This window comes from Marmota marmota, unplaced genomic scaffold, assembly GCF_001458135.2.
Source record: "Marmota marmota marmota unplaced genomic scaffold, marMar, whole genome shotgun sequence".
NCBI lineage: Eukaryota > Metazoa > Chordata > Mammalia > Rodentia > Sciuridae > Marmota > Marmota marmota.
This window is the reverse complement of record NW_026000138.1, coordinates 2,088,281-2,106,883: the sequence shown is the minus strand read 5'-3', so window position 1 is coordinate 2,106,883 and position 18,603 is coordinate 2,088,281. Positions and strand designations below refer to the sequence as shown.

General features: G+C 41.1%; 1 protein-coding gene across 13 annotated transcripts in view; it reads right to left on the bottom strand.

The window, feature by feature from the left end:
- Positions 1-18,603, bottom strand: part of Clip1 (CAP-Gly domain containing linker protein 1) — a 99,879-nt gene that overhangs the window by 32,557 nt on the left and 48,719 nt on the right. For 6 of the 13 annotated variants that reach the window (XM_048785538.1, XM_048785540.1, XM_048785545.1 and 3 more), the window contains 8 exons: positions 17,978-18,094; positions 15,671-15,728; positions 14,835-14,918; positions 13,840-13,996; positions 11,863-12,028; positions 11,551-11,766; positions 5,550-5,666; positions 3,152-3,258 (listed from right to left, as the gene is read on the bottom strand). In XM_048785538.1, coding sequence (XP_048641495.1) covers positions 3,152-3,258; positions 5,550-5,666; positions 11,551-11,766; positions 11,863-12,028; positions 13,840-13,996; positions 14,835-14,918; positions 15,671-15,728; positions 17,978-18,094 — 1,022 coding nt within the window. Of the gene's footprint in view, positions 1-3,151; positions 3,259-5,549; positions 5,667-7,193; positions 9,462-11,550; positions 11,767-11,862; positions 12,029-13,839; positions 13,997-14,834; positions 14,919-15,670; positions 15,729-17,233; positions 17,390-17,977; positions 18,095-18,603 lie in introns of all 13 variants that reach the window. The other 7 variants (XM_048785544.1, XM_048785543.1, XM_048785546.1 and 4 more) reach the window with 3 other exon arrangements.

The window sequence follows — 18,603 nt, the reverse complement described above, 5'->3', positions numbered from 1 at the left end:
AAAAAAAAAAAAAAAAAAAAAAAAAAAAAAAGAATTGGAAGCGATTCAAATAAAAGGACACCATTTAGTTCGTCTCTAGTAAAGACATAAATTTCATAGAAGGTACTCCCACATCCCTAACTGTGGAGATACTCAGGCATGATTCTGAAAACACCCATGAAAACATTTCTAACAATTTTTAAAGAAGCTACTTTTCTGCGGGACAAGATGTCTTGAAACAGAAAGGATTCTACATCTTTACAACAGAGAGGCAGGCATCCAGGGGAGGTGGCGCTCGCCTGTAATCCCAGCAGGCCGAGGCAGGAGGATCTCAATTTCAAAGCCAGTTTCAGCAACTTAGTGAGATCCTGTCTCAAAATAAAAAGGTTGGGGATATGGCTCAGTGGTTAAGCGCCCCTGTGTTCAGTCCCCAGTAACACCAAAAAAACAAAAACACCCGAGAAACAAAATAAACATTGTTAATATTGACTTGTAAACTTTTTTCTCATGAATCCATCATAAATCTATTCATGCTAAATATATCCTAATTTATTACTAAATAAAAATTATATTGCTTATAGCATTTTTTCTAAGATACAAAGCTACATATCAGTGAGAGACCATTTTATTAACACGTTCCCTAGCTAAAATTAAGGGTTTTCCTAAAATCAGTCTAGTAAATAGCACAGAGGAGAAAAACATTCAATTACCAGTGCTGGTTTCCCATAGGCCAATGTCCTATAGGAGAGTGTCCTGGGAGAACTCCCATCTACACTGGAATCCCCACCTTTTTTCCTTTTGAGACAGGGTCTGGCTGGGGGGCCCAGGCTGGTCTCAAAGTTCCTATCCTTCTGCCTCAGTCTCTGAGTCACTGGGATTACAGGTGCACACCCCACAACCAGCTGGCAACCCTTTTTCTCTAGGGAGCTCAGTCCTATCGGGTGAAGAGAGATGTCAGGACAGCTTTGGAAGACATGTCCAACCTCAGGGAAACGGGCAGCTGCTCATTCTCCAGCTTTGAGCACCGAGGAATGCACCTAAGGGGCACAAAACCACCACGCTGCTTTGAGAAGTGCTGCTCCCATTACATGGTCTTTTGATAGCAGACGGTCTTGAAGTGTGGCCAAGTCTAGGGCAGGGAACAATGAGTATTGGGACAGGGTTTGAGCCGACTCCCTGGGCCTCCCTCCTGCAGCATCTATGGAAAATTGCAATCTGGCCCCAGAAGCACAATCAGATTGGGGTTCACAGGGTGCACAAAAGATGGAGTCTCCTCAAGCCTGGTGGGACAGCCTGGGCTCAGTCTGTACTGGAACCTTCTTCTTCCTCAGGGAGCAGCAATAGGGAGGACAGGCTCCGGTTATTGTGATAACAGCTGGAGCCAAAGTCTTTTACCCCCAATCCTTTGCTTCCACAGGCATGAAGCAAGATTGTCATTAGTAGAACAATACAAAAGGGGCAAAAAGACAAACACAATTTTGCTTTCTTCCTTTTTGAATATAGGGAGGGAACTCAGGGCCTCTTGCATGCTAGGGAAGTGCTCTACCACTGAGCCATACCCAGCCCCAAAATTTATATCTTAATGGGAGAAACCAACCCCACACTGATTGGGGTAGGTAGGTGATATGACAGGGCTTAGGACTCTGACCATTGAAGAGTAATCTCACTGAAAAACTAGACCAACGTGATAACCACTACAATATTTCTAAATACTATTGCAGGAATGTTATCTAAATTCCAAGAGCTCTCTTGGGTAGATCCACTCTGGCCCTGCCCCCTCCATTACCTAGTGTGGCCCAGAGAGCTCAGGAGTGGGACTATGGCAGTGGGAGGTTGGTGAGGGAATCTTCTGCAGCTCACATCCTCCCTCACTAGCTGCCTGTGTGACACAAATGAACTAAAGTCAACTCAGTGTTCCAAAACGCTCAAGGTTAACATAACTACTTGTGTCACAAGGGAAAATCCTAGACTAAATAATCCCACCTTCTTTGAATCCAATTAAATTGCCATACTGTAACGAGGGCTTTTTTCCTGTCACAGTGTCCAATAGTCTATTTGTGTTACTTGGCTTTGGCAATTTAAGACTCCCCCAATGGCCATAATCACAATTATAAACATGTAATAAACTGTGTGGATGGAATTGGTGGGAACTGCTGAAACACAAGCTAGAGAAACACTGTCGACCCTGAGGCTGAAGAGGGGAATCAGTCACCAACAGCTTGAGGTGCATGATCCTGAGGTGAGGAGAGTAGATCAAACTATTCCTTGGAGAATCTGAAGAATTCCTAGAAGAACTAGACATGCACTAGTTTAATCCAAGCCTCATGAACAAAGAGTATTGAGGAATGGATCTGTTTGTTTTATTAGAACTGGAAATAAGTGATATAAACTTTTAAAGGGCAGGACTCACATCTAATTTATCTGTGTGTCCTTCCTAGTTTTTTGTACCTAGCATGAAGGACACACACACACTCACATATTCACCAGATTAACTTTTAGATTTTTAGGTTCACACAGTTGATACAGTATAGTCATCAAATAGAAGACTAAATGAGATCTACACTGTAACCATCACTTAAAATGCCAGGTAAACACCAATCTCTGATAATTACAATAAATCAAACATGAAAAACCAGGACTAGGCTGGTGTCAAAGGAAACATGAATGGTCTGGCAGCCTAAGCCAAGGGGCAGGCTAAGGACACATCCTAATTTGAAGTCCTCCAAAATGCTGGCCATTTAGTGTCCATGCCAAATTTGATACTGAAAGTCTTGCAAGTGACGTGCTGCTGTTTATTTTCTATAGAAAAATCTTGCGGGATTTCTAAATAAAGGATCTGATGCTTCAAAACTTTAAGACTGGCTGTCACGTAAGCAGACTACTCTAAATGTCTGATTCTACTTGGGTTTTTTTGGCTTTACAAAGTCACATTTGAATCTAAAACATCTTAACTCATCAGGCAGCACATGGTCCCCTGTGATCCTTTAATGTAACTGTCGTTCTGACTTACCCCTGGTTACTGAGGTGGCCTCTGGGGGTGAAATAGTATTTGGGATACAGAAGGGCGTATCTATCTTTGCTTTATGTGCTTTTCAAATATTTTCTAAATAACTGTTTTCACTTTTGCAATTTAAAATAAGTTATGTGATTTCTCTCAAGGAGATTAACTTACATTTCTTTCCTGAATTCTTCCATTTTTTGATTCTCTACAGTCAGAAGTTCTTTTGATTTGTTCAGCTCTTCCACATTTTTCAAGTTGTTTTCTTTAAGCGTGTCCAACTTAAAGACCAAAAGAAAAAGTCTTGTGAAATATTTTCATTTTCCAATGGTATGGTTGGATAGACAAATTATTCATGAAAATGCATATTTTTAAAAATGGATGAAAATAGTCACTTGCAAAAAAAAAAAGTGTCACGGGGTAAAGAAATCACAAATGGGACTGGGGTTGTAGCTCAGTGGTTGAGCACTTGCCTCGCACGTGTGAGGCACTGGATTCGATCCTCAGCACCACATTAAAATAAATAAATAAAACAAAGATATTGTGTCCATCTACAATTAAAAAAAAAAATCACAAATGATGAGTCTATTATAAACTGCAATCCTCCTTACATTGAGTCCGACCATTTTGTGTACACCTGGCCAAAATGTCAAACTGATTTGCCACATAAATTAAAACAAAAGTTTTCCTTCATCTTGTGCACAATTCTCAGTAATTATTACTGAGCATACTATTCAAGTATGATTCATTTTTAAAAAACAAGAAAGAAATTGTAAAGCACATCAACATCAGCAAGGGTTATTCCTTGTACTGAAATGAAATCCCTTTTCTTCCCCCACAGAAAAGTAACATATGATATGACATAGTCTAATTTCAGTACCAAATTTACACAGTCCTTGTTACAAAAGCATTTATTTGAACAAAATATATATAGATTGGAAAAAAATTAGTCATCAATCTGAACCTCAACCTGAAAGGGGACTAGGCATACAGGAAGACTGCGGGCACTCTCATCCCTCAGCCCCACCACTGCCCACAGCACTCACAGCCAGCTTAGAGCCTGAGCCCTGGTGGAGAGCCAGGTATGTCAGGGAACAGAGGGGATGTGACTGGTCCTGGATCTGGACCCCTGGTGGGAGAACCAGCAAGGATGGGCCACACTGGCTCTCTCCTTGTGTTCTTGTTTCCCATAGTCAGGGAGAAATGTCAGACTCCTTTTGCCATGTCACCTGCCAAAAATCCCGGAAAGTGTCTTGCTAGCTTTTGTTTTTGCAATGCTGGGGATCAAATCCAGGGCCTTGTGCTGCCAGCCAAGTGCTCTACCGCTGGGTAACACTCCCGGCCCTATGTCTTGCCAGTTTCAAAAACCGTACCTTCCTTTAAATACCTTCTAACATTCTAGATTTCCAGAACAAGGAAAAAAGTCACAAGAAATGGTTCATCCAGTCTTGTAATCTGGCTACCACAGGTATATCCAGGGAGGAGAATCCATGGGAGGACACAATTTTCCCTGAGTCCATCTTCAATGACTAGAAACATTCCCCCAAATTTTCTCAAATACTCTAGCTTCTAATTCAGATTATCATCTGTGATTTATTTTATTTTGAGGTGCTGGGGATAGAACCCAGGGCCTGACACATGCTAGGCAAGTGCTATACCACTAAGCAACAGGGTCTAATTGCCAGGCTGACACAGACTTGTGATCCTCCTGCCTCAGTCTCCCAAGTAGCTTGGATTATATTCATATACCACAACACCTGGCTCATTCCCTTCTCTTGCTTTTTTGGTTTAGTATCTTACCTGCCTGTAACTTTAAGAAGCATCTGGAGTTGTACAGACTTTCACACACTCATTTTAGTGAATCAGTCCTCTAGATATTTAGACAACATCTTTCCAAGGAAAGAATGGGTTGGTATAAGATAGAAGAGTGGGAATAGGGGAATCAAAGAAGGGCCAAGGAGAAATGCTACTTGTGGATAAAAATCAAAATATCTTGACACCACAAATTTGTCTCAGCTTCAGAAATGACTAATTCAAGTTGACACAAAAGCAAATCAGCACTAAACTTGGCCAACAAAAGGCCTACATTAAATTTGGGGCTGCAAAATGGAATTTAGTGGCTCCAGGTTGGGAGAGAATTGAGGAGAAAAAATGCATATGACATAATATAAAGAATCTAGTGGCTGGGGGTATAGCTCAGTTGGTAGAGGGCTTGCCTCACATGCACAAGGCCCTGGGTTCAATCCCCAGCACCACTAAAAAAAAAAAAAAAAGAATCTGAAAGTAGGGAATGTCATCAGCCTTCTCTCTCTCCAGTGCTATCCCTAAGTAATTAACCAAAAACCACACTCTCAAGGTTTTCCCCTCAATTTTCCAAGGTTCATCCTACTAAATAAGTAATAAAGTGATACACTTTATCAAACATCCTCATGGCCCTGGTGTACACTCCATCAAACCTCGAGTGTACCTTCCAGGGATCAAACCTCTGGAAGGCCATGCTTCCAAAAAACACCCAATCCTGAGTTAGGATCAGGCATCCCGTGAGGTCAGTAAGCCATTTAAGTCTGATTACTTCGCTTTGCAGTTTTGCGTTTGTTTGCCTGGTGTCCTCCAGGGAGGCCAAAGTCTCGGACTTCTCCTTGGTCATCTGCTCCATTATCTGCATGGCATCTTCCGCAGTCCGAGCAGCCTGAACACAAGAAGATAACGTGAGGAACGCTGCACTGGCAGCTGAGTGTTATGTGGCTGAGACACACCGCCTAGAGACAGCCCCCACCCAGCATGAAAGCAGAGTGCCTTCACTCCGAAGCAAAGTCAGACCCTTCCCTGCCACTCCTCAGTAAGTTGACATTCACACCATTTCCATGTTTCTGGACTCCTCTCAATCTCCACGTTCCAGGGACAGTTCCTAGTTACACTATCACGCCTTCGTCATTCTGACCTACATTTGAGAGGCTATTTAGTGACTGTAAAGAATGACAACCCTAGAAAACTGAATTTTTCCTAATTACATTTACTGTTCTAAGTTAAAAACTTTTTTTTTTTTTTTTTGTTACTGAGGATTGACCCAGGAGCACTTTATCAGAGAGTCACATTCCCAGTCCATTTCATTTTGAGACAGTCTCGCTGAGTTGCTTAGGGTCTTGTTAAATTGCTGAGGCTGAACTTGTCATCTTCCTGCCTTAGCCTCCCAAGTCACTGGGATTACAGATGTGTGTGCCATCAAACCCAGCAACCACAACAATAACAAAAAACAAAATCCAAAAAAACAGAAAACACTATTCTTGCTATTTCAAATTTGGAGCTTTTGAAATCACTCAATTTAGGCTGGAAAGCTTCCATGCAAGATAAAAATTATTTGGGCATTTATAACATAAAACTGAAGTGTTTCATGAGAAGCATTTAATGGAAAAGTCTATGAGAGAAACTATGGATAATGAATTTATATTATGACTGTGAATAAAAAAAGATGTATGCAAATGGAGGTAAATTCTTAGCTGCCTAATATAAAAATAATCATAAAAATAAATTAAAAGCTTTCTAGGCACTTACTTACATTCTCATTTAGTCTAATGAATTTCATGGGCATTCCACGTTATACCTGCCCCATCCTTGGTCATGGAGATTTCAGTGAAATCATTCAACTCCAATGGACAGACCCAATGAAACAGTTAAGAGCCAAACAGCAGATACTATAGTTTAATATATGCCCATTCTATCATTGCCTATTTTTTCTCCCCTGGTACTGGGGACTGAATCCACTGAGCTACATCCCTAGCCTTTTTAAATTTTTTGATTTGAAATAGAGCCTTGCTAAGTCGCTGAGGCTGGTCTCAAGCTTATGATCCTCCTGCCTCAGGCTCTGGAGTTGATAGGATTACATGTGTGTGCCACTGTGCCCAGTCTATTATTGTTCTTAAGACTCTAAAAACCACAGTTAGTTTTTTCACAAAGTTTATCCTTAAGTTAAAAAATAAATCCTTTTTATTCACAGTTTGCAACTTCTTCCCAAATGGGGTAAGACGTCTGCACTCAGGCATTTAATAAATAAATGCCCTTGCAGACCCTAACGAACAACTGAAAACATAAAAGCAACCCATTTAATGAGGTGGATTTGCCTAAATAACAATAAGGAAAAAATCAACTAAGCCACTAATGTTAATGCACAGGGTTAGTAAGGAGTCTGAGATCTTGATACTTGAACCTCTCACTTTACCGTAAATGAATGAAGAGTCTCAAGCTCTCTAATTTTAAGGGTAAGCTTGCTCCTGTCTTTCCTCAAAGTACGGTTTTCACTCTGAGATTCTAGGAGGTTGGCTGAAATGTGGCTATTGGTTTGGGCCAGCTGGCTAATCTCCTTCTGGAGAATGAAGTAGCTTTCTTCCAGCTTTTCCTTCTCCTTCAGGATCTCATCCTTTCTAAGCATCAGCTCTCTTTTCTCAGCCAGAAGGTTCTTGTTGTCTTGTATCACTTGGGCTCTCTCAGCCACAGTCACTTCATGGTTCAGCCGGAGGTCACCCAGGATCTTGGAGAGGCAGCTGTGCAGCTCCTGCAGTTCTAACTTGGACTTGGACAAGGTAGCAAAATCGCTTTTCAGGGTCTCTATGTTGGCAGCGAGCTGAGCTGTTTCCACACTCAAGAGTTCCTTTTCTTTAATGATCTCTACCACCTTTTGCTCCAATTTAGTCTTTTCTTGGATTAGTGTGAATTTCTCAGACTGGAGCTGTTCAGTACACACTCTTAACTCCTCCACCTCCTGCTGCAGGAGCACCATTCTCCCGTGGAGTTGATTGTTTTCATACAAGGATGACTCGTTTTCCTTCACTCTGGCCTCTTTTTCCAGCATTAAGGACTGCTGCATTTCATGGATCGTCTTGTTTAACTTCTGACATTCTTCTTGCAGGTTCAAGCCATCCCTCAGCAAAATGTTCTTTTCACAGCAACAAGTCTTAAGCTCAGCGTTCAGATTCTCCTTTGCTTGCATCATACTGGTGTGTTCTTTTTCAAGATTCTCTTTGGCATTTTGAGCCTCTTCCAGCATCAAAGAAAGGTCACACTTACTGGTCACCAGTTCCTGGTTTTCCCTTTTTCTCTCCAGAAGTTCTTTTTTCAGAGCATCAACACTGCTGAGTAGTTTCATCTTCTCATGCACAATTATCCTTTTGTTTGCAGCCTCTTGATCATACTTCCTTTTAAGGTCTCCTATGGCTTTGATGGAACTTTCTCTCTCTGCAAGTAAATCTCCATTTCGCATTTCCAGGGCTGATTTTTCTTGCAAGAGACTCTCCTGTTGCTTTTTAAGCTTAGTTATTTTCTGACAAGCCATCTCTTTCTCAGAAGTTAGGTATGTGATCTTCTCATTCAGGCTCTCCTCAACATGGGTGGCTTCTTCCGAGCGCTTGCTGAATTTTTCAGCGATATTCCTATTTTCACTTAGAAGTTCCTCCTTCTCGGCCAGGAGTTTCCTTTCAGAGGCTGCCAAAGTCTCTTTCTCATGGAGAAGCTGGATGCACTCAGAGTCTGTGATCGCTCGACTGGTCTTAATCTCCTCCAGGAGCTTTGTGAGGCTTGTGTTGGTGGCCTGAAGTTGCCTTGTCTCCAGCTCAGCCTTTCTCAGTGCTTTGCTGGCACAGTCCAGCTGCGTGTGCAGCGTCCCAGCCTCTGTGCTGAGCAGCTGCTTGACCTGGAGGGCAGCCTCCAAGTTGGCATTCAGCTTTTCCTGACCCTGACGCAGCACATCCTTCTCAAATTGTAGGTCTCTGTTTCTCTGGAGGAGGTCATCTCGTTCTGTTTTCAGGACCAGGCATGCATTATCAAGGCTTGACTTCTTCTCTACCACTGACTTCTTCTCTGACGTGAGCTCTTCAATCTCCTGGACCAAAGCTTTCTGATCCTTGACTAGCTCCTCATAAGCGCTCTGAAGCTTCTGAATCATGTCATCCTTATCTTTTACTAAGAGGAGATTTTCTGCAGTAAGCTTCTTGATCTGATCCTCCAGGTGTTTTTTTTCTGCCCTCGCCTTCTCCGACTCAGCTGTCATGGTATCTTTGAGGAACCGGAGCTCATCAATGAGCACCTGCACACCTGCCTTGGAAGCTTGCAAAGAGTCATTCTCCCTATGTATCTTTAAGAGTTCTTCCTGTGCAACATTGATTTCTTTAAGCAATTTCTCTCTCTCGACAGCCAAAGATTCTTTATGGAGATGTTCCTGCTGGTAAAGCTTTTCAACATCTTGTTTTTCTTCTAAGACTTTCTCCTTCTCTAAATTAAGAGTTTCATTTACTGACCACAGTTTCTGCTGGTCTTCCTGAAGCAAAGTCATTTTGGCCTCCACTTCTACAAGCTTTGATAAAAGCGAACCTTTTTCTAACTTTAAAGCATTCCCCTCCTGAGCAAGAAGCTGCTTCTCTGATTTCAGACCCCTCAGCTCTTCTGATATTAGTTCAATTTCTTTTTTGGCTGATGTTAACAAATAAGTTAGCGACTACAGAAACAGAAGATGGAAAGAATGGAAACAAAAATGAAATCAAGCAGACAAATGCAAGCCCAAATAACTTAATGTAGCCTACATGGTAAAAGTCTAAAATTTTCTACCATAAACTTAATAGAAACTATGTGAATAAGGGGAAGAAACCAGAGAAACAGCCCATAAAGGGATGATACAAAGCAAAGTTAGCTTTGCAACATGCTTATAAATCTACTCGCTGATTTTCTTTGAAACAACCTGATAACTCCCTAGAAAATAAAACTAGTAGCTTGATTTTGGCATCAGGGCATAAGATTCTCTCTTACCATTCCAATTATCTAATTATTGCTATTATAGAAAGGATTTGTAGAAAAAATTTAAATATACAAAAAACTACAAAAAATGAGTATATATTAACCAAATACAAGGGAGAGGACGACAGCAAGGGAAAATAAACTGCTGCTTTTCAACCTAACTGCATGACTTTGCCAAAATGACAGTCACTTGGCTAAGTGTAGCTTAGCCCCAGTAATTTATTAAATACAGAACAACTTCTAGGCTACGGTGATTGAGTAGATTTTTAAAAATATATTGATTTATAAGATAATTTGACCACAATGAATACAACAAAAATTTTAAAAAATATTAAGACAAAAAAAAAAAGCTGTGGTTTGGTCAGACTACCACATGTTAAAGGAAACACTAAAAAACTCGAAGTCGAGTCCAGATCAAGGGAACTGCACAGGGCTGGGGCTATGGCTCAGTGGCAGAGCACTTGCCTAGCATATGTGAGGCCTGGGATCGATCCTCAGCACCACATAAAAATAAATAAAATAAAGGCATTGTGTCCATCTACAACTAAAAAGATATTTTTAAAAAAATATTTAAAATAAAGGAACCTTACAAACAAAAGATGGGGAGCCATAACCAGTGCTAAATGGCTCATATAAAACTGGAGAGTTACGGAGAAGAGGGAGCCTTACCGCCAGCATAGGCAGAGGGAAACTGCTGCCTCTTATGTTTGACACGCACTATGTCATACGACCTTAATCAGTAGGAAGTTTTCCATAGGATTTGTCTCAAGTTATTTTCTAATTTATTTCTACTAAACTCCTACATAAACATTTATCTAATACTTTAAAAACACACAAAGATAAGTATTTACTTTTCTTTGAGCAATAAAAAAGTTCAATTGTAGTAGGAAGTTAAGTTACCAGCGTCAAAGAAAATATCGGGGCAGAGAGGCAACCTGAACACCATAAACTGAAATTCAATATATCAAGTTCTACTCTATTCACTAAGAGGATGTTTCCTCACTGCCCTTGAACCCAGCTTCCTTGTTGATAAGCCCTCTTGGAATTCGTCCTTTTTTGGTTTAAAAAAAAAAAAAAAATTTGGTTAATTGAACCTGAATTGAACCCAGGTCTCACACATTAGGCAAGTGCTCTATTACTTAGCTATATCTCCAGTCCCTTTTTTAAATTTTTATTTTGAGACCAAATCTAAGTTGCTAAAGCTGGCTTTGAAATTTTGATCCTCCTGCCTCAGCCTCCCAAGTAGCTGGGATTAGAGGTGTGTGTGCCCCTGTGCCAGGCATCCAGAGTTCTAATTCTTCCTGCGAGAGCTCTGTTTGTCCAAGAAGGCTCTCTCCATTTCTAACTACTGGCTCGTGTGTGGCCTTGCTCTGCCTCCTGCTTTTCGGCAGCTTGCCTCCCCTAACCCCAGTGCAGGGTGGCAGCAGGCTCAGCCAAGAGGAGAGGAAGACACTTTTCCCACACCAGGGAAACTACTACAAGCAGGCAGACAGCTCCGGCAGCATAGGATGCTTTGTGCCAGCTAGGAACAAGCAGCAAAGGGGGTGGTGATGGCTACATAATACATCCAGGGGAAAGACCTGCAGCCATCTCCATCCTGAGAAGGAAGAGTACCTGGTACAAAAAGCTTGAAGTGACCTGAAATGCAATCCACCACCCTGCCGTCCAGAGAGGTTAACATTTGTGAAGTTCAGCTCAAGCTTCGCGTCTGCCACTGCTTTCAAAGCAACTGCAGCCTTGGTGCAGAACTCGAGCGAGCTGTAACACCACGACAGCACACCCCAAGGACCTACTTTGGCTTTGTCAGCCTGTACTTTCAGGTCCTCCATCTCCTGCATCAGGCCTCTGTTCTCCTCCTGGGCAGCCTTCAGCTTCTCCTCCGTGGCCAGCAGCACCTTCTGTAGGTTCTGCAGAATTTCTTCATGCTTTGTTTTCGTCTCAGAACTGGCCTTTTCATACCTGGATTTCAGATCCTGACACTGGTTGTGGCTCATTTCCACCTTCTTTTCCTGCAGAGACCCCAAGGGAAGGAATGAGTCATCTGGCCCAATCAGGATCACCCTGCCCTCCGTGCCAGCCAACAGTCCCACTTGCTCTCTCCTTACCAGGTCCAACAATTTTTCCTCCAATTCTTTCCTTTCTTCCTTGTGCTTTCTGGCTGCTTCCTGCTGGCTCTGTTCAGCTTTAAGAGTTATTTCCCCAATACTTTTCTGAAGAAAACTCGCATTTTCATTGGCCTTTGAAAGTTTTAGCTGTAATTCTTCCACACATCTGGAAAAAAGTTTTAATACAAGGTGCCAGGTCATAAGAATATTTTAAATTTAAGAATTACATTAGAAGTATACTATTAATAACAATTGTATAATGATTATAAAATTTATGAGTAATTAATACCTGAACTAGGCAAATTAAAAAAAAATCACCTGCTTAAATAATTTTAACAACTATGATAGTTCTAAATATTTTATTTAGAGTGACAACTAACACAATGTGAAGATTATTTTATGTTTAGATCATAGTGAAAAATAAACATGTTAAAGAAAATGAATTTTTTCAGCAGACTAGATTACTAAAAACTCATTAAAATACCTCTTGGGAAGAATGCAAAAACGGCAATAAAAAGCTTAGAATTTCTTGCTTAAAGAGAACTGTGTGGCTGGAAAAGGATGTATGGAAAGCATGAACACTTCCAGGAAGATGGGCTACTGAATGAATCATAGAACACAGGAAGCAACATGTAGGCACCTCTCGATTCTACTTGTATAACACCTGTGCAGCATACCTCCCTCACAGCAGGCCTGGTCACCAACCACCACTACCTCTGAAGTGTGTGTGGGTGAATGGATAGTGTACCTGTCATTTTCCAAGTCTTAACACTTTGAGAAGTAGAATTCTAATGGTTCTAAAATACTGTCGAGAAGTTTCTGCTGTATAAAAAACATTTTGAGAGCTGGGGATGTGGCTAAGCGGTAGCGCGCTCGCCTGGCATGCGTGCGGCCCGGGTTCGATCCTCAGCACCACATACAAACAAAGATGTTGTGTCCGTCGAAAAACTAAAACATAAATATTAAAATATTCTCTCTAAAAAAAAAAAAAATTTTTGAAAGCCTATGTAGGGGAAAAAAAAAAAACCCAAAGCAATAAGAACCTCATAACAAAGACAAGAACAGACATTAAGCCTCAAGACTGAGAAAGTACCATGTAGCAAGAGCAACAGGGGTCCAGGTAGCCAAATCTGAAACCACAGGCAAGTTACTCATCCCCAGGAAGTCTGGGTTTCTCAGTTTCTCTTTCTTTAAAATAGGAATAATAAGATAATTAATAACAAGTAGTGTAGGCCTGTAATTCCAGCTACTCGGGAGGCTGAAGCAGGAGGATCACAAGTTCAAGGCCAGTCTGGGCAACCTAGTGAGACCCTGTCTTAAAAAATAAAAAGGGGGATAGCTCAACTCAGAGGTAGATTTCTTATTAAGCAAGTGTGAGGCCCTGGGTTTCATCCTTAGCATTGAAAGGAAAAAAAAAAAATACTATACCCACCTCATCAGGTTACTATGAGAATTAGAAAATGCACTCCATATGAGCTATCAATATAGTGCATGGCACAAAGTAAACTCTTCACTAAGTGTTACCTATCATTACTTTGAAGTTAAAACTACCTTTAACTGCCTGTAAAAAATGTTATTGCCATTTCTTTGCAAATCACCAAAAAGTCTATAAATAATATTGTATTCGTTAACTCCATCCTCTCTCGACAAGTGATATAGGTAAAACCCATAGTAAAAATTAAAAAAAAAACAAAAAAAAACAGTTGATTCAGGACAAACTGAGGTTGTAACAGAAAGGAACAAAGGTCTATGGGTGTAGCTCAGTGGGAGAGCACTCACCTAGCATGCGCAAGGCTCTGGGTTCAACCCCCCACACCACACCCCCCCACACACACACACACACAGGGAAGGAAAAAAAGAAAAGGACACACAAATCTTAAAACACAGCAATTCTAACCCTGTGGTCCCTCCATGTATAGACCCTACTGCAAAGTGTAACCTAAAGCGGGCACTCATTCTCTTCATGTTCATACAGACCTTTCTTTCAGACGTAATTCATCATTCATTTTCGTCAGCTGAGAAGAATTATCTCCTGACATCTTCATTATTTCGGCAATGTCATTTTCCAATTTTTCCTTTGCCTTTATCAACTGCTCTTCTTTTTCATCTCGTTCTCTAAATTTTGCCTCCATATCTAAACATATATAGGAAAAAAAAAAAAGCACTGCTTGTTAACAGCAAGAAAGATTTACTGAGTACATCCTTGTTCTGGGGGTGACTGTATACTGCAAGCCCCACCCTCAAGAAAGTCACATTCCAGCAAAGATGACAGTCATTAAACAAGATAAAGAAAATAATAATGTAATACAGATAAATGCTAAGGGGAAAACTAAAAGCAGAGAATGGAGCTGGGAAGATTAAAATTCTAGATGAAGCCTCTCTGAGATGGGAACATTTAAGTAAAGACCAAAATGAAGGAAGAAGGAAAGTCAAGTGCAAAAGACTCAGAGGCAGGAACATGTCTGCTGGGTCCAATATCAGCAAAGGCTCAGGTGGCCAGGGTGGAAGGAGCAAGGGGTAGAGGAGTCCAGGGCGAGACCGTGAGGAATGGGCCTGCCTGGGGTAAGGACCACAGCTCTTAGTGAGTGAGATGGGAGCTGCCTGAAGGTCTCGAAGACAGAGGTGATAGGACCTGACTTCGCACTCAAAGGCTCACTCTCTGGCTGCTGCATTGGGAACCACAAGTTGAGGCAAGGGCAGTAACAAGGAGCAAGCGGTCAGCAGTTAAAGATGGTTTGGGCTGGGGTCAAGGCTGGCCACGGAAGTGATGGGAGTGGTGGATCTGGGCTCTTTTGAGAACAGAGTAGAGGACTTGTTGGGGTCACAGATGTCAAACAAGTATCCACCCATTATATCACCATGCGGGAAGAGGTCATGCCTCAACAGCAGATATGTCACTGAGGCACACGACAGCCATCTTGAATCCTTGGAAACCTACTGTATTTACTGCTTAGTAACCAGAGGTTTCTTACCTGATAAATTTTCTCTTAACTTCTCCAATTCAGAAGACAGCATGTTAAACTCTTCTTCCTTTTGGTGCAATTTATTTACAGTTTCTATTTAGAATAAAGTTAAAAGTTTACTATATTTCATATTTAATAGGCTATCTAGAGCTTGGCTATCTTACAAGCCAATCAAATCATATGCCTGTGAGATCTGACAGCCCAGGAATGCTGAAATGTCCCCTTAGGTTTTTTGTTTGTTTGTTTGGAGGGGGTAGTGGGGGGGGGCGGATACTGGGGATTGAACTCAGTGGCACTCGACCACTGAAACCACATTCCCCAGCCCTATTTTGTATTTATTTAGAGAGAGGGTCTCACTGAGTTGCTTAGCATCTCGCTTTGCTGAGGCTGGCTTTGAATTCGCAACCCTCCTGCCTCAGCCTCCCGAACCGCTGGGATTACAGGCGTGCGCCACCTCCAGGCGTCCCCTCAGAACGCTGCGGAAGAAGCCTGGCTCTCTCCCTCCCGCATGTGCGTCTCAGACAGGCTCCCGAGCCTTTTCCCACATCTCTTTCTTCCTTCCAAATAAAACTCAATTAAGCTATCAATGACTAAACCTCAAACAAGGTAACACTTTTCCCAGGAATACTTACATTGTATTACGGACTAAGCCTTAAGCCAAAAGAAAAAAAGAATTACTTGGGAATGTGAAACTTGGGGAAGCCAATAGAATCGCGCATTCCTGCACGCTTGGCAATGCCCGGACAATGAGATTAGACTGTGGAAAAGGTGTACTGAGCGGCCAGCTCCAATGGGGCAGTGTGACGTGCCCTAAGGTGACCTGATCATACTGTCATGAGACATACCTTGCATACTTCTCTGGACAGAGGCTGCCTCCTCCGAAGCATCAGCAAATTTTTCTTTCTTAATAAAAAAAAAAAAAAAAAAGAACCAGATAATCAGAAGAGAGATTTCAAATGATAAAAGGTATCAGTTACAACCACAACACTGTCTACATTGTGTTGCTGGTTTTGTTTCATTAAAACATACAAGTACCAATTACTGCCAAAGGTGTACCGTGCACAAGTGCATGTATACATACAAGTAAGTGAGGCATGTGTGGCCCGTGCATGCGCAGTGTGTGTGCATCCCTGTACCAAGAGTAGGAACTTATCCACTTATGTAGATGTACACATAGGCATACACATGTGGTGCCTGCGCATGCTTTGTCACATTGCTTACACTCAAATAACAACTTTCTGTTCAGAAGTCTGCTTGAGACAGTAAAAAGTTCTGGATTTCTTTATTTCTGAGAATAACCTGAGAAAATTTAACTAGATTCAGGTCTAACATCTTGATTCTAGATCAGTCTCAGAAATTTGTTCAAGGTTTCCTTTTCTACACATGACAACAAGCCAAGATAAAACCACTATCCTGGCTGTCCTGAGAATAATTTTGAGCTGATTACCCCAGAGAATGTTTAAATGAATATTTCTAACTAAGATTACTAAAAGATGGACATACAAACCAAAGTCCATCAAAACCCTTAGAATGCTAGTTTGTGTTATTCCCAAAGCCAGACTTGAGGTGGCTTGTATTCTCCAAAGAGCAAATAGAGGGATACTCTGATTTAGGAAAAAACCAAGGCATCCTGAAAGTGTAGGAAGGGGACAGAGAAATGGGGAACTCAAAACATTTTCTTAAAGGATACCAAATCACAAAAGGGTGATTTCCAAGTCAACTTCTTCACATAATGTAGCTAAAAAATTATATGCCAGAACTGTCCAACAGAACTTTGTATGATGGTGAAAATGTTCTCAACTGCTCTTTGGCCTTTAGCCACATGTAGCTACTGAGCACTGAAAATGTAGCTGGTGTAAGAGCAGAATTAAATTTCAATTTTATTTTTAATTCATTTAATTTTATGTGCATAGGAGCCACCATTGAAAAGTATGGCTGTATAATTATCATAAAAAAGTAGAGCCGGGCATGCAGGCACACACATGTGATCCCAGCAGCTCAAGAGGCTGAGGCAGAGGATTGAAGTTCAAAACCAGCCTCAGCAACCTCGAGGAACTAAGCAACTCAGAGAGACCCTGTCTCTAAATAAAATACAAAAAATGGCTGGGTGTGACTCAGTGGTTGAGTGCCCCCGAGTTCAATCCCTGGTACTCAAAAAAAAAAATCTGTAACATTTAGATAAGAAATCATAGCCAGGCACAGTGGTGCACACCTGTAATCCCAGCAACTCAGGAAGCTGAAGCAGGAGGATTCCAAGTTTGAGTTTAGTCTCAGCAATTTAGCAAGACACTGTCTCAAAATAAAAAGGGCTTGATGTGTCAATGTTAAAATACCCTGAGTTCAATCCATAGTAACCAAAAAGAAAAAAAGGAAAAAAAAAAAATCAAATCATATACTTTTTTGTTTACCACTGTGGTTAGCTGAGAAGTATAGCAAGTGGGGAACAGGAAGGTAGGTTGTGGAAGAGCTGGAACAACAGACTCTGAGTAGCTACCATTTCTCTTGTCTAGTTTCTTCATAGGTTTATGACTTTCCTCTTCCATGACACATGAGTACCACAGCCCCTGTTCACAATTACCAGCTTTGATTAAGATCAGGTTTTTGGTGTAGAAGGCAAAGTAGGAGGGGGAAAAAATTGAGAAAAGGTTAAAAAAAAAATCTGTTTCAAAATCTGGAATTAAGAGGAAATATGAAAAAGACAGTAATTACCTAAGGTTGAATACAGCAAGTTGTAACCAGTGGAGGGCACTGAAGACCAGGATAGCCGGGCTGCTGCTGCCCAGCAAGGTCACAAAGCAGGAGGTGAAGGCACAGCACAAGACATAGCCTCACCAACAAAGAAACCTAAAATGCTGGGTTTGCAACTAGGCAGGGCTCCAGGTTCAGCAAAGCTAAACAGTGAGTAACGTTCCAAAGCAGTGCTTTACCAAAGGCAAGAGAACAAGAAAAGTATACCTACGGTTACTGCCAGTTTGTTTAATCCAATTCCCCTCAAGATAATTTATCAGCCAATAGCCAATACACTCAATTTAAATAGGCATTTTGAAGGAGAAAAGAAATAGCTTAATCTTTCTCTTTATGGAGATTTAAAAAACAACAAGATTAGGAAATGGCCAGAAATCCTGAGAATCAGGTTCCCAATAGGTACTTACCAAAATATGAAGTTCTTTTTCCAAAGCCTCTTTCACTCGACTGACTTCACTCAAATTTTCCTCAAGGTTAGTAAGCTTTAGCTCTTTTCCCTGGAGCTCTCTGGCAATGCTACTAGCCTAACACACAGAGTTACATGGTATAGAAGCAAATGAACAAAAAGGAAACAAAAAGAATGATAAGGAAAAAACAAAACAAATATAAAAAAAATTAAAAGAAACAAACACAACAAAACAAAACTGAAAGGAATAAAAAGGGTTTTTTTAAAATTCTAAGACGCCAATGACTTTTCAAATAATCAGTTCTAGATATGATCATCTGTCTAATGGTTTTTTGTTTTGTTTTGTTTTTTATCAAAATACACTATTTTCCCACACCTAAAATTGAGTACCAGCAAAATCCGAAGCACAAAGTGCCAATGCTTACTTCCTAAATGAGCTCCTTGACCAATTTACTTCCTGGATGTTAAAAATCTAATGCTGAGAGTGCAGCTCTGCAATACAGCCTAACCTCAGCATGCGGGAGGCCCTGGGTCATCCCAATCATTAAAAAAACAAGGAAAAAAACAAAAAACCTTAAAATAGGGATGGTGGGTGCATGTGGTCTGTATTTTTCCATACTTTTATAA